At 41.2% G+C, this 16383-nt stretch overlaps 1 protein-coding gene across 3 annotated transcripts in view; it reads left to right on the forward strand.

Moving 5' to 3' along the window:
- LOC134342750 (homeobox protein TGIF2-like) overlaps positions 1-16383 on the forward strand; it is a 54517-nt gene that overhangs the window by 31347 nt on the left and 6787 nt on the right. Inside the window, exons 1-2 of one of the 3 annotated variants that reach the window (XM_063041260.1) lie at positions 4254-4584; positions 5674-5915. In XM_063041260.1, coding sequence (XP_062897330.1) covers positions 4566-4584; positions 5674-5915 — 261 coding nt within the window. In that variant the 5' untranslated portion in view covers positions 4254-4565. Of the gene's footprint in view, positions 1-4253; positions 4585-4662; positions 4779-5673; positions 5916-16383 lie in introns of those variants that run through there. The other 2 variants (XM_063041262.1, XM_063041261.1) reach the window with 2 other exon arrangements.

The raw sequence follows: 16383 nt of genomic DNA on the forward strand, positions 1-16383 counted from the left end.
TTAACAAATTTCATGATATATACTGGTGATATTAAATCTGATTCTGATTTCTGATAAGACCGATTAACATTTTGGTCAAAAGTAAACTTTTGATTCTGAGAAAACATTATCTACATGAAAAATCCAGTGTCACTTTTCTTCACATATATAATTCCAGTATTTTTGTTCTTAATTGAAATTTATTTTGTTTATAATTTGTTTAACTATCATAAAATATTTTTGAAATTAGAATTTGGATGCTGAACAATCAATCGATAATTTCATAGTCGCCTCATGTGATGAAAACTGTGTTAACCATAGTTGCAAGGTAGCAAATTTAATAACTCCATGTCTAGACTATTTGTGATGGAACATTTTGTTTCAACTACATCTTTTTGGTTTAGAAGACATCTCATTTGAAAAGAAAACAAATCTGAACAATTAATAGGTAATGGACATAATTCTATGTAACAGTCAAGAGCTAAGTCTATACTTTACAACTGAATTGGATGATTACAAGCTTACAGATTAAATATTTTCATTTAAAAGCTATCAGGAAATTACCCACCAAGTGCAATAATTACATTGATATTATGATAGATCCGATGTAACTCAGGGTTTCTATAACCCTATGTCTCTTCATTTGTGAAATAGATAAGGAAAAGGAAATGAAGAAAGGTTTGAAGATAGTTATATATTTCCCTTACTGTGTGGTGGCTGATGCTCAGAGATTAATGTCACAAGTCAGATCATAAACAAGAGAAAATCTGCAGATGCTGGATATCCGAGCAACACACGCAAAATGCTGGAGGAACTCAGAAGGTCGGGCAGCATCTATGGAAAAGAGTAAACAGTCAACGCTTTGGGCTTTTTTGCTCACAAGTTAGATTCTGGCTTTTCTGCCATTTCTTTCCAGTCCAGATTAGGGGTCTCAGCTCGAAACATCAACTCTTTATTCCTTTCCGTAGATCCTGCCTGACCTGCTGAGTCCCTCCAGCAGTTTGTGTGTGTCACAGTTTGGTAAATTCTCCAGTGCTGTGTCATGGAAAGCAGTATATCCAGTGCTTTTCCTCATACTTTACATCCCAGTGCGTCTAGATCAGAATCAGAATCAGAATCCGCAGCTGACTCTTGACAGTAGTTCCACCTGCAATACGATAGCTGGTGTCCGATCATTGTGAATGAAGAAATGTAAATGTTTCTATATTCTCACATGCAAACATAGTGTCTGAGACCCCAGTTAAGCAACAAACATATATTCAAAACATGGAAACATCTGTGGGGCCAAATGGAGCCAAATGATTAAAAATAGTAATCATTTTAAGAAATTTCTAATACTGTTGTTTTCTGGTGTAGAAAGAGAATACAGAAACCCAATGATGTCAGGGAACAATGGGTCCTAAATCAGATTTTGACAGAATGTGTTAATAACATATTTAATTATCAATAGCTCATGTAAAACAGAAACCTAATGTACTACAGTATGCCATCCTGAATATTATCCATGCCCTCTGCGTGTTCTCAAGAAGAGAACTGTAGGTTTTCAATAACAGGCAGCAGGGCGATTTTGCAATTAACCCAATTTGCATAGCCAAATCAGGTCTCATTATCGTTCCTCATTAATACATATGTCTCATGATTACACCCTTCAGGTTCATGAAAGTAATAATTATAGATTATGTGTTATTAATGGAGATGTGAATTAGTGTACATTGCCAAGTCTTCCCCATCCTAACTCTTTGCTTTGTTACATTGCAAAGTATTGATCCAGCGGATACAATAAATTTTCTTTCAATAGTTAAATTATTATTTCTTTTAAGCTAAGAAAGAAGATATAACAGTGGAGCAAAAGATTCAAAAACAGGACAAATTGCTAAAATCCACTTTTACTTATGTAAGATGTGATTAGTAAAAAAAATTAATGGCACTCTGTAGTGGATGGTGATTGGAAGAGCATCTTCCAAACACCACATGGGCGATGTTTTGAATCTGGAGTTGCTCTTAATAATTAAAGAAGGCCTCCAATTTTGCTGGAAGGGTATCAAAAATTGCTGCTCTCTCCTTATAGATGCTCGTAGCAACTCATATTTACATAGCATCTTAAATGTAGTAAACTATCTCAGGTGATAAATAGGAGATTTATTAATCAGCAGTTTTTGCTGAGTGATCTAAGATGGGATGAGACTTACAAATATAGGGGGAATTCTGAGGTGCTGAAGGTATCACCAGCAGCAACGGGATTAAGGAAGACAGGTTTCCTGTTGTCTTGTGCTTTTTGAGACCACTATTGCTGTTATGGAAATGTTGAAAAATTATTAAGAACAACACATGCCTTCTTAACTATTGAAAGAAGATTTATTGTATCCACTAGATCATTGCATAGCCAGCTGTTTAATACTTTGCAATGTAACAAGACAAAGTGTTAGGACAAGAGTTGGTAATGTAAACTACTTCACATTTCCATTATTTATACTTATTTTAGTGATAGGTGTGGAGGACGCCCTTCTGGCCCTATTTACAATGACCAATTAACCTACCCAGCATAGCTTTTGAAATGGGGGAGGAACTGGTGCACCCGGGGAAAACCCATGCATTCCATGGGACGGACGTACAGAGACTCCTTACAGACGGCGCTGGAAATGAACTCTGAACTCCGATGCCCTGAGCTGTAATAGCATCGCGCCAACCGCGACATTACTGTGGCATCCACTAATACAATTACCTATTAATAATGCATCATCTATAATTATTACTTTCATGTAATTGTGTAATAATTACAAAGTACTGCTACCGCATAACAACAAATTTCACAACATATGCTGCTGATATTAAGTCATTCTGATTCTGAGATGTATGTACTAATGAGGAATGATAATGAAACCTGATTTGGCTACGCAAGTATTTGAACTTCAAATGTTTCCTTCATAGAAAATAAAAGGACAATTGAACAGGTACTTTCCTGATGAAGGGTGTTGGCCCAAAACTTCGACTCTTTGCTCTTTCCCATTGATGCTGCTGGGCCTCTCCCCAGCATTTTGTGTGAGTTCCTCCAGCATTTTGTGTGTGCTTGCTTGGGTTCCCTGCATCTGCAGATTTTCCCATCTTTGAACAGGTACTTTGATAGGCTTAGAGGGATATAAGTCAAATGCAGCCAATTGGGACTAGTTTCTATGTGCATCTTGGCCTGCATGGGTCAGTTAGGCCAAGAGGACTTTCTCCATGCCGTATATCTTCATGACTCTTTAATTTCCTTCACCATGTATAAAGTTACCAGATATTACGCTTTAAAATGGGTTTACGCCGCAAAGCACAGTAATTTCCATTTCCTCTGGCTACCCACCCTACTGATCCAACATTGGTGAGACAGCAGGTCCAGCCACAGATGAGAATGCGAATTCAATCCTCCTTATCACCAAAGTCTTATCTTCGCAGCAGTAAGGATGAGAAAGGAACCCAAGGAAAACAAAAATAATTAAAACATTATGAAGTTATTGACCCGTCATCCATTCTCAGACACTGCCTGGGAATGAGGTTTACTGGGTGATAGAGACCTTAATATCTTGCTGCACGATGTGTGGTAAACTAGAAGGGAGTGGACTTTTTTTTAAAACTTAGATATACCTTTTATTAATTTTCATTGTACACGGGAAAAAACATGCCGGGGAGAAAGCAAGTTCACTTATAATCCTACCACCGTGCACCCCGTTGAGGTACTGCATTACACAGCCCGACGTCTCTCTTCAATATACTAGAGCTTAGTGCGCCTATACTGTAAACATCTATTTAAAACGAGTTAGCACCTAGCGGATTTTGCTAATACTGCACAAATGTATTAAACATTCACTACCAACACTGTACTTTCGAAATGCACTTGTACGTGTGTTTGGCAAATATTAAAAACGTTCCTCCAAAACGGATAGATATTGATGGATGTTTACCAAGACACAATTTAGATTAATGACTATTTTTAGAATGCATAGCAAAACATCATTATCTCCAGCTCTGAAAGAAAGAATAAAAAGCTTTTGTTATGCAAAAGAGAAATAATAATTGTTAAAGAGATTCTGGCATTTAATTCAGCCGAACGCGTTATTTAATTATAGTTGCAAATGATCCATTACTACTGCAGTGATTGCGTGGAAGTTATGATTGTGTGTGTGTGTGTGTGTGTGTGTGTGTGTGTGTGTGTGTGTGTGTGTGTGTGTGTGTGTGTGTGTGTGTCATGTTGCTGCAGCTCCACAGCAAGTTGTGATTGCAGTTGACGTCAGTGGCAGGTCGTTTCCGGGGTGAGCTGTCAGAGAGTTGTCAGGAGTGGTGTGGAGGCGCCCATCAGCACTGCAATCAGGATCAGCGGCAGGTAGAGAAAGAGAGAGAGAGAGAGAGAGGCAAGCCGGAGCTTTGTTTAACTGCGCCACGCTGTCCTCGCATAGGGGGTGGGAGGGGAGAAGGCGAGTAGAGCAGCAGACCTACACACAACACATAAAACGTGCTCAGTTCTCTCCCACCCTCCGTCGCCTTTGCACTTTTATATGAAGCTACAAAATCCAAACTCAGTCGGCTGGCAGGAACACTAAAAGTGGAGCAAGATGAAAGCTGCAAAGAAAGGTAGGTGAGGTGTCTGACCTTGGTGCAGGGAACTGTGTAACTGGCACGCTGTCAGAATGCTGGCGTTACGAACAATGGGAGGGCTGGAGGTTGTTGTTTGGGATTTTTTTTCCGCTGGTTGCTTTGGGATTATTTTTTCTCTCTCTCTCTCTTTCTCACCTCCCCCCCGGCCGAGAATTTGGTGGGAAATTTTTGTAAGTTTCAGAGTTTTTTTTAATTTGGTGAGAGGTGTTTGAAATGCATGAGGTCCCATTTGTGGGAGTGAGTGAGTGGCCTTGAATGCGGATTGCTGCTTCTCTCCAGATGCGTAGCTTGTAAAAATAAGAGTAAAGCATGGCATCGCTAGCAAAGCGTTGAATTCGGCGTGTTCGCCTCCTTTTGTTTTGCAAAGCACGCGTCCTAGAACCTAGTTCTGCCTGCGTGTGTACGCCTGTTTTGTCACCGAAAACTCAAGGGGCATCCGTGGAGTTAGTTTATTAACCCGGACCCAAGACTCCTTGACACGAGATTTTAAATGGTGTAACTTCGCTAACTTAACTACTGGCCTCCCCGCAAAGCAACCTCAAAAATGAGTGCGTTTATTTTAACTTGCAGAACTTCCTCTGGGAGTGTTGATCTGACAGATGGGGTTAGTTTGAGCTGGGAATACCCGCGCAAGTTCCTGTTTCACTGCAACAAAAGCGACAGTGTTCAGCTGCGTGTCAATGGCGGCAAAGTTTCTTCCCAAGTTTTATTGTGTGCTTTCCATTTTTTTTTGCTTTTGACTTTTTTTGTTTGTTGACAAGAGCTTGAAGGAGGATTGTGAGCGAGATGTTTGCATTCTTGCAGATGAATGGAGATTTTCCCTTTGAACGTGTTGATGCATTTTAAGTATAAACAGCGTGGAGCTGAGTGAAGGACTTCGTTCCGCTTCACTGCCTTTCAAATTTCACCCCCACCCCCACCTCTACCCCACCTCCTCCTACCACCTTTGGTTTTCAGTGATCTGCCCCGGAGGGTTTTGTGTTGTAGTTTCTGCTATGTAACTAGCGCCTAGTAACTAACGCTTCGTGTTGCTTGTTGCCTCTCCCTCCGTCCGCCTCCGAGCAGCCTTCACTGGTGGTCAGAGGAGACCGGGGGACTTGGCCATGTCAGATAGCGACACAGGGGAAGACGACGGCAGCTTGGCTTCGGACATGGCCAGCTCCAAGAAGAGGAAGCGCCACGTGATTTTTTCCAAGGAGTCGGTGAAGATCCTGCGGGACTGGCTTTACGAGCACCGACTGAACGCCTACCCGTCGGAACAGGAGAAGCTGAGCTTATCCGGACAGGCGAACCTCACTGTACTGCAGGTAGGATATTGGCTCGGTTTGCTGCCTTCCCTGCCTCAGTGTCTGCCTGTTTTGCAGCTTGTGGTTCTGTGGCCGCTCTCTTTAAGAGCTTGTTTGAGAGGAGTAGGGAGTGAGTGGTCAGGGCGAAGACCGGCCACCTGACCTCGGTTGTGCCAAAGACACTGTGAGGGAGGCAAGATCCGAGTGGGGAAATTAATCCTTAAGCCTGTAACTCTGCATCTCGGGAGAATCTGAGGACTGCCTGCTAAGGCTGACGTGTAACATAAGGGACAATTTTTTTAAAATAAATTAAGCGAACTAAAGGTAAAAAAAAGACGACATTGGTGGGAATGTGTGGCGCCTGCCAAGCGAGTTGCACAAAGATTCACATCAGTTGATTTGTTTATATCTCTTGCCAGGGAAACTTATCATTCAGGATTTATTCGCCAGAAAGCAACGTTGCTTCCATCACACAGGATAAATGAGCAAATTAAAATAAAATGCAAGCGGATTTGGGTTTCCTGGCCCTCAAGAGCCAGATTGTCAGGGCTTAATGGCAGCAGGTTAGACACCCTGCTGCATGGCTCTTGTGTTCCAAAGGACATATTGGTTGGGGGAGGGGGCAGTTAAATATTTCTGTCGAGGCAGCTTGGAGAAGCACAAGCTGGCGCCTGCTTGATTGCCTTGAGGAATGGGGAAGTTTCCTTAGGTCATTGTGTTTTTCCCGTCATGTGGAGTTTTACCAACAGGATGAGCGACACTGCCAGTCTGTTCTCACCTTTGTTTTATGTGCTATGCCTTGACGGAACTTTGCATCTCTTAAACTTCTGCTGGGTTGAAGGGTTTTTGTGCTGAATATCCTGATTACTAATAGTGTGCGTTAGGGGATGTACAGCTGATTTCATGAAGCCGGCAGTGAAACCAGTCTGCTCCCACTTCACTGTCTGTTGTTGCATGGCTGTAGTCAATGTGATTTCTTGTAATCGATCTCAGCTTTTGTTTCCAAGTCCTTTTAAATTTATGGAGAGCTGTGACTGAGTGAGGCTTAATGGATGTTTTATTGCAAACAAAAATAGTAAAATAGATCTTTAAACCGAATTGGAAGTTGGTTTATAACCAGTTGACTTTAAAGCTTGGGATAAAAATGAATCTCACGATGCCTCTGACATTGTGCAGCAGTCAAAATATTAGCTCAGTTGACATGCCCACGTTGGTCTGAAGAAGTGTTACGAAAGCCATTTCCTGTCGGTGTTTATTGCAAACTCGTCTGTCTTGCAGGAGTTGGGAAGAAAAGCCCTTGTTAGTATTGTTTACTCTAAACCGGGGTTGTCCGGAAAAGTAATAGAATTTCAAGATGCATATAAAAAGTGCTTTCAAACACTAGTTTGAAACGAAATATTTTTTCTGGTGATTTTGTTAGTAAATTCCTGAGCAAGGGAGCCTTGAACGTGCATTATCCAAACATTTAATTAATTCGCAGTGTTAGGGGGATTTAAGGGTGGATTGGGCAAAAAAGGATAGAGTTCCTTTGTGTTGAAGTTTGAAGAGTAACAGGCATTCGGTTTGCCTCTTTAAAAAGTGTACTCCAGTGGAGGCAGTTAAAAGTCCCATAGTTGGCCTGGTGTATGCAGATTCTAAGAGACACATCAAATCTAGAATCCTCCCATGCTGTAGTTGAAATAGCGGTTTCCAAGAAAGTGAGTTGTGAACAGCAGATGTTGGGTTAGGGTATCTAGTCTATCCTTGTAATTAACAAAGAGCTAAGCCTTCGCTTTCAAATTACATTCACCACATGTCCTTGTTACAAAAGGACTCATTTCCAGCAAACCTAACTTTACATCAAAAGATTAAATAAAGATACCTGCACACATTGTAAAATGTCAGGTACATAATTGATTTGAAGTAGTGACTTGCTGACTTTTATAGAGTTGCAAAGCAACAAATGCTTGATCTTTAAACCAAAGGATGTATTGGCCTCTTGTGATATTGGCACTCACACAGATGATGCTGTTGTAATTCAGAGTCTGGACTGTTAATCTCCTGCCTTACATTACACTGAAATTACAACTGAATCTCAAAAAGTTTACAGTTATTTGCTTCCTTGTGTAAGACAGATCATTAGATTTTGGGAGTGGGTTGGGGGGGGTGTCAAAGGAAGTGGTTTTAGTGCAGGAAAGTAACAGATTCAGCCAAGATCTTATTGAATGTTGGTGCAGACCCAGGGGATTGAATGGCTATGTTCCTGTGACTGATACAAACCAACATATATAGTGTATTAGGTGAAATAACTTCAGGCCTAAGCCACTTCAGACATCAGTCTCATCAGAATCAGGTTTAATATCACTGACAATTGAAAACATTGAACTAATTTGAAGGAACACACTGGAGTTGGAGTTGGAAATGCAGGTCTAACTTAAGCAAGGCGTCCACCACATATCACATGGTAATGTGATGACGCACGTAATTCACATATTTATGCACATAACCCATAATTATTTAAAGAAAAAGAATGCTTAATCAACCAACATGTACACAAGACTACTCAAGTATTAAATACATAACAGTAGTGTCCATGGGTTGGTTCATTCTGTTCAGGAATCTGTTGGGGGGGGGATTGGTGGGTGGAGAAGCTGTTCCTAAAACAAGCATTGTGAGTATATTGGGATAGAGATAAAAAGCAAGAATAGCAGCCTTTTTTTGACCTTGATACCTTAGCCTTCCCTCAGCAGGATGAGCTGGGGATTTATAAGCAGCTGTCGAACCACAGAAACTTCCCTCACCCATTAGTCTGGAGAATGTGTCTACTTAGACCCCAGCCAATGGCTGAATACTGGCCTAAAATGGACACACAAGATTAAATACAGCTGCACCTTGACTATCAACCCTTAGGCATGTTCTGGACTAATCCAGACCCATGTCACAGGCCAGCTGCTGCTTTTTTTTTAACAAAGTAGTAATTATTCAACATAAATTACCAGTGCCGCAGCTAGTAGAATTCCGGCCCCTTAGCTCCAGTGACTCAGGTTCAATCCTGGCTTCTGGTGCTGCTGTTGTGGAGTTTGCAAGTTCTTACTGTGATTCACAACCCCTACCATCTGTTTTTCTTCCACATCCCAAAGTCGTGCAGTTTGGTGTGTTAATTGGCCAATTTAAGTTTCCCCTCATGTAGGGAAATCATAGAATCTGAGAAGGAGTCAATAGGGGAAATAGATTACATGGAAAATTAGCAGGGGCAATGGGATTGTTGTGTGAACTGGTGCAGACTGGATGGTGTGAAATGCCTCCCTCCCTCTGTGTAATAAAGAAATATTGAAACATTGTTTAGGAATGTTGTTAGTTGCATCTGGTTGAGCAGCAACAAATTTGTTGAGTCAAACTGATGTGGGCTTTAGTTATATTTCAGGATATTTTCTCTACAGTACTGAGTGCTGCACTGTGGAATGTCTTCTGGCCAATAAGAGAATAAGTTTCATTAGTATGGCATCTATTTTATGCAAAAGCGTCTCAATGTGCTTCACAAGAATATTATCAAATAACTAGCACTACGGGGACTCTAAGAGTGGTTGGGATGTTGGCAGTGAAAAAGGTGTGAGTGGGGATAAATTTGTAAACGAGAGTAAGAATTTTTAAATTAAGATTGTGGAAAGAAGCTTGGGTGGAGACCAATGTGAGGGCATTCCTACAATGTACAGTCAGTGCATTAAACACACAATGTGCGAACACAAGTACGAGCAGGCCACTCAGCCCCTCGAACCTGTCCTACTGTTCATTAGGATTGCGTCTGACATTGTACCTCAGTGTAGTTTTTCAGGTTTGAGGACAAATTTTCATCATGTGCTTTTAAATTTGCTGCTGAGAAGCAATCAGACAAGGTACAATAGAGGACAAAGAGCTGATCCTCGATGGGCTCTGGAGGTAATGCTGTAGGTACATGCCTATCTGGATGTGACTAAGTAGATAGAATGGAGTCAGGCAATGGCAGTAATGTTGTTCTGTGCATCGATGGACTGGCATTGTTACAGGATGAAGTGATCAAGTGTATCAGAGAGGATGGAGAGATTGAATTTGCCACAGTCATGACGGATACCATTTTATTGAGCATATGTCCCCATCTACCAGCTAAGATGGATGGAAGTGAACCCAGGGATCTTCTCATAAAGCTATGGGGATGCTCCTCAAGTACTGAAGGATTATATTCTCAGACAACTGTGGAGGAAACAGATGTGCCCTTCTGTTATTTTATTGCCCTTTATAGGTTTGTAATGCACACTTCCAATGGGTGTAGTGAAAGACGCTATATAAATGCACACCTATGGTTTCCAGTCGTGGCTTTGTTTGCCCACTCTTCACAATTCAACTGCAGTTTTACAGCTGCCCGAATTTAAACTGGAAGTAAAGTGTTCTTATTTAGAGAAAAAAGATCCCAGTGTAAGTTTTGGATTTTATTTTCTAAAACATACTTCCTGTCCATTGTTCTTATTGAGCTACCTTATCTCTTTGTGTTGAGGATCCCCTTCACCCTCCCCCACAATGGAGATCATTTACAACTTGGTGTGTACTTGTAATGATTTGGCTTTCTTTTGTTTCTTTCGCCTCTCCAAACAGAGAATTCACACGGGCTGTTAAAAATGCAACAAAATCAGAGTCATGCAAATTGTGGCAAGTGATTATAAAAAAAGACCATTTAAGATGGTGGGGGTGGTGTACAATTATTAGTTCCTAAAGGAAGTGCTAATATGTGGCCTGTGTCACATAGCTTCCCAGTGCTTGGTCGTATTTGGATTAATAGTGCAGTCTGTCAGAATATCGTGCATTTGATTTCCGAGCATCAAACCTGATAGTAATATTTTGGTTTCTGTAGTTTATGCTTTGCGATGTTTCAACAATTTTATCATACAGTTCACAAGTCAAAATTCACAATTTAAATGATTTTCCATAGATGTTGCCTGGCCTGCTGAGTTCCTCCAGCATTTTGTGGGTTGTTTAAATGATTGATTTGTTTTTACTAACTGGGTGAAGAAATGCAGTTTTAATGTGGGGTTTCACCAGTAGATGTGATCAACCTCTGCTGTTTGTAGTTTTCTCAGTAAAATGCAGAAAAATAACTTGTGGGGGTTGTATGAAGCATTAAAACATTAACTACCTTTCAGGCCAGGCAGCATCTATTGGAAGAAGTACAGACGACGTTTCGGGCCAAGACTCTTCGTGAGGACTAACTAAAAGAAGAGATAGTAAGAGATTTGAAAGTGGGAGGGGGAGGAGGAGATCCGAAATGATAGGAGAAGACAGGAGGGGGAGAGATGGAGCTAAGAGCTGGAAAGTTGTTTGGCAAAAGGGATACAAGGCTGGAGAAGGGAGAGGATCATGGGACGGGAGGCCTAGGGAGAAAGTAAGGGGGAGGGGAGCATCAGAGGAGGTTGGAGAGCAGGCAAGGAATTATAGTGAGAGGGACAGAGGGAGAAAAAAGAGAGAGAAGAAAAGGGGAAATACATACATACATACATACATACATACATACATAAATAATTAATGGGGTCCCTTTTGCCAATCAACTTTCCAGCTCTTAGCTCCATCCCTCCCCCTCCAGTCTTCTCCTATCATTTTGGATCTCCTCCTCCCCCTCCCACTTTCAAATCTCTTACTATTTCTTCTTTCAGTTAGTCCTGACGGAAGGGTCTCGGCCCGAAACGTCGACTGTACCACTTCCAATAGATGCTGCCTGGCCTGCTGCGTTCCACCAGCATTTTGTGTGTGTTGCTTGAATTTCCAGCATCTGCAGATTTCCTCGTGTTTGCGTAACTACCTTTCAGCTTGTGTTGTTGTGTTTCTAGTGACCTGTTCTGGGTTGTGGCCATGTTGAATTATGGGGTGGTGATGGAATTGGCCAGAATGGTGGCATTGGTCAGTCAGTGTGTTCACAACGTATTGTGTTTAAGTGTGAAAATAATTATTTAACAAAGGTACTTACTGTCTGTAAGCACCTGTGGAATCACAGCATCAGGCAGAGTAGTGTCCCAAGTTGATGTTAGAGTTATACAGCAAAGAAGCAGACAGTCTAGTCTGCACAGAACATTGAGCACTCATTTTCACTAATCTGACACTGAGCCTGTTTTTCTTTTATTCTGTCCACATTCCTATCAACTCCACCCAGATTCTTCCACTCACCCACGACTAGCGACAATTTACAGTGGTCAATTAATCTGCTAGCAGATGAGTCTTTGGTTTGAGGGAGGAAATCCATGTGGTCACAGGGAGAACTTTGTAGGCTCCACACAGAACAGTCCCAGTTGTCAGGATTGAACCTGCGTTGTCGTCGTGAGGCTCTAGCAGATGTGCCATTTTGCCACCTGAAACGGAAAACGTGTACTTGTGGGGTCACTCACCTGCAGGTGGATGAATTAATACAATGTGCCAGTCAGTTAAAAAAAACAACTATAACCAGGATGCAACTTTGAGGGGTATTTTGTAGGTGGAAATTTGGGTGGCCAGTCTTCTGTTAGAACACTCTGCACATAGAAGAGTAGTTTTGTCAAGGGGAAGGAGGGAATTGCAGCTCTAGAACCTCTCTTCAAAGAATCTTCATAATAAAAAGAAATAGGATTGTGGGATGTCTGTGGGAAGCCTATGCTGTTGTCCAGATGGGTGATTTCTTTTGACGTGTATTGCTATGTGTGTGCGCACACACAAACACTACAGCCTGCTGCGCATCTGTGTCCCTGTGATAGATTATTTCAGACAAAGGGTAGACTACTGGGAAGACGTCAAATGTGAATCTGCATCCTGTTTATCTAGCAGTTTCCAAAATTTCATTCTAGCATAATCCCTGTATTGGAGTACCCATTTCTTCTGGAATGCAGTTGAATTTGATCACTGTTCATTGCAAACTAGGAAGGTTATGTCAACTGTGTGCTTAATATCTGCCTCTAAAAGACATGGTAAATGAGCTGCTCAGGCTCTCCAGTCCAGCAGACAAATTGTGATGACAGAACCTTGGATGATAGTTCGGGATTTTATGTAGATTGAAGTCACTCACAAATCCCGAATGGAAGCTGGCACTTTCATCTTTAACTAAAGCGGTGTTTATGTAGTTTTGTGCTCCTCTCATTCAGTTTATACTTGGTTATTCATAGACAGGGCAATAGTCGTATATGAAATAGATTGTAATTGTAATCGTCTGTGCAGTTTTAGCAAGGTTTTAGAAACATAGAAAACCTACAGCACAATACAGGCCCTTCAGCCTACAAAGCTGTGCCAAACATGTCCTTACCTTAGAACTACCTAGGCTTACCCATAGTCCTCTATTTTTCTAAGCTCCATGTGTCCATCCAGGAGTCTCTAAAAGACTCTATCGTTTCCGCCTCCACCACCGCCGCCAGCAGCCCATTCCACACACTCACCACCCTCTGTGTTTAAAAAAAAATTAACCCTGACATCTCCTCTGTACCTTAAAACTATGCCCTCTTGTTCTAGCCATTTCGGCCCTGGGAAAAAGCTTCTGACTCTCCACATGTTCAATGCCTCTCATTATCTTGTACACCTAAGTCAAAGAATTACTTGGGTGGAAATCTTGAAGTTTTATTGGATGCATATAGCATGATTCAGAAGCACTTTATTTAGATTTTACACATTTCTTGTCAGAAATATTTCCTGGAACGATAACACTAGGTACACTGATCCTTTCAGAGTTGGGACAGGGTCCTCTGGGAACATGGTAGTTATTGTAGTGAAATTTGACATGTGTGTGAAATGTCTTGATCTGGATTATCGTGATATTCTAGACAAATAGTTTTATAGATTTCTACCCTCAACAACAAACTTCCATAAGACAGTGGAGCAGTTAACTCCATTATCCTGCCTTCTCATAACCTTTGATGCTCTTACTGATCAAGAACATATCAACCTCCTCTTTAAATATACCCAATGACTTGACCTCCACCGCCTTCTGTGGGACTGGATTCCACAGATTCACCACTGTCTGGCTAAAGAAATTCCTCCTCATCTCTGTTCTAAAGGGACGCTCTAGTATTCTGAGGCCTTGCCTTCTGGTCTTAGATTTCCCCATTGTAGGAAGCCTCTCCACATCCACTCTATCTAGGTCTTCTAATATTCAGTAGGTTTCACTGAGATCTCCCCCCCACCCCCCCATCCCCATTCTTCTAAATTCAAACAAGCAGAGTCACAGAGGCATCAAACATTTCTCATACCTTAAACCTTCCATCACTGGGAACCTCTTGTAAACCTCTGGACTCTCAAATGCCAGCACATTGTTTCTAAGATTAGGGGCCCAAAATTGCTCACAATACTCCAAGAGAAGATTTAAATTTATTTTTATTAGTTATTGGTGTTGTTTATTGTGTTTTTGTTTGGAAGTAGATTTAAGCTTTAGACTCAAGTTCTTCTAGAATCTAGAGGCGTAGATAATGAGGCTTAGAAGTGATTTGAAAACAAGATGGATCATTTCAAAATTGGTTTGTTGCTTCCTTAGTCACCTCAGAACCATGAAAGAGGAGTGCACGCCATTGGCCTTCAATCTAAATATGGCCTAAAGAGGCAGGCTAGAATCCAGATCCTGTCCTGTTGTTAGGTGACACGACCTTAACAGTTTATTTAGTATTTTCCATTTTATAATTCCTTGCCGGTGCTTCTGAAGGTTAGATAAATCAATTGAACCACATAATGATCTGAATCTTTGCTTCAAAATTTAAGCTAAAAAATCTGTACAAAGTATAGTACCTAATCATTTCTCCCCACCCCACCTCACTAACCCCTACACACATCCTCATATTTGGTATCACTTTTTCTACTTTATAATTATTACTTTGATATTGCGTTTTCTATGCAATTACCCATGTAATAGCTGGAAACAGAACCTATGGAAACTTTGCCAGGAAAATTTAAATGTCTGCAAGGCAAATATTAGCTTACATCTCCCTTCCACCTGCACTGACTGAACTTCTGAGGGTTCCCACCATCTTTTCTGACTTTGGTTTTTCTAAGAATCAACCATTCAACGTGAGGTGACGGCAGCAAAGGCTGGAAATGCATTCAGGCAGCGTCTTGCTACACTCATGTGTAGAACCTTTATAGCCAGGGTCCATGTATGCTGGAAGAGCAGTTAATCAACTGTAGGCAACTGACAGAGCTGTGGTAAAGATGACAGCCTTTGAAACTTACAAATCGCTTATTTCCCCCTAATAGCTTGTTTCTCATTTAGTAACACGACCAAATCTTGTTTCAAAGCAGCTAGATTTTTGGTTCCTTGACAGTAATGATTAACTGCATTGGTGAAATCGTTCCGATTTATTTGCTGATAGACTTGCAGCTCAGAGCCAATGTTTAAATCTGCTGGGGTTGAATGCCATATTAATGCCAGTGGCAAAATCAAAGTCAACTTGTCAGAAGCCAGTAGCTGTGTAGACCTGTTTCCGTGAGCAGTCTCCCAAACCTAATGAAGCAGGCATTGATCTCTTTGGTGTTGCTGCCAGCAGCAACAGCCTTGTATTGACGCCCTACGGTTACAACTACCTTACAACTGTTTTCTCACAGAAACTTCTGTTTAAAAGCTGCTTATTAATGAAAGCCAAGTTTTGAGAAAATATAATAAAATCGTCCGCTTGGAAATGAGACAGCTAGAGAGAGTCTGGCAGGAACTTACTTTTCAGGTTATAGGAGAAAATCTGCTGCAGAAGTTGGAAGCAAAAATAGAAACTGCTGCAAGCTCTCAGCAGAAAAAAAATGTTGACGTTTCATGCACAGTCCTTCATCAGAACAAGGGCAAATTAGGTTATGTGCTACACGAACGGATCTCAGATTCATCCAATGATCCAGTCCTAAAGGGCAGCCGATACTTGCAGTTTAGTGAAACTACCTAATTAATCCCAATGCCCTTTCTCACAGCTGCATTTTTTCCCTCAGGTATTTCTCTTATTCCATTTTGAATGTTTAAATGTTAAGCAACAAACATTTTTCCCTTCTTGACCAGCTGAGTATGGCAACAAGGTTTGTTTTATGTTTACAAATACCAAAATTTCAAATACTAAGTTGAGAAAAGTTGCAAATCTATGCACAATGCTCAGTCACCGTCATCAGTTTATCAAGTATCTTAACTCTGTAAATGCCTTTAGTTTTCTGGTTGTTTTTTAATATACAGTGGCTTCCGGTTAATTAGACCATTAGATACAGGAGTTAGAATTAGGCCATTTGGCCTATTGAGTCTGTTCTGTCATTTCATCATGACTGATCCATTTCCCTCTCAGCCCAAATCTCCTGCCTTGTCCCCATATCCCTTTGTGCCCTGACTAATCAAGAATCACTCAACATCAGCCTTAATTATATCCAATGATTTGGCCTCCACAGCTGCCTGTGGCAACAAATTCCACCCTCTGGATGGTGAATTGGGACACTTTGGGCCAGTACATTTTGGACCAATTTAAGCGGCTGCCCTAATTAGCCATAGTTTCATGGCAATAGTTAAAAAGGTATAAAAAGG

The sequence above is a fragment of the Mobula hypostoma genome, chromosome 2, assembly GCF_963921235.1.
Source record: "Mobula hypostoma chromosome 2, sMobHyp1.1, whole genome shotgun sequence".
Classification (NCBI taxonomy): Eukaryota; Metazoa; Chordata; class Chondrichthyes; order Myliobatiformes; family Myliobatidae; genus Mobula; species Mobula hypostoma.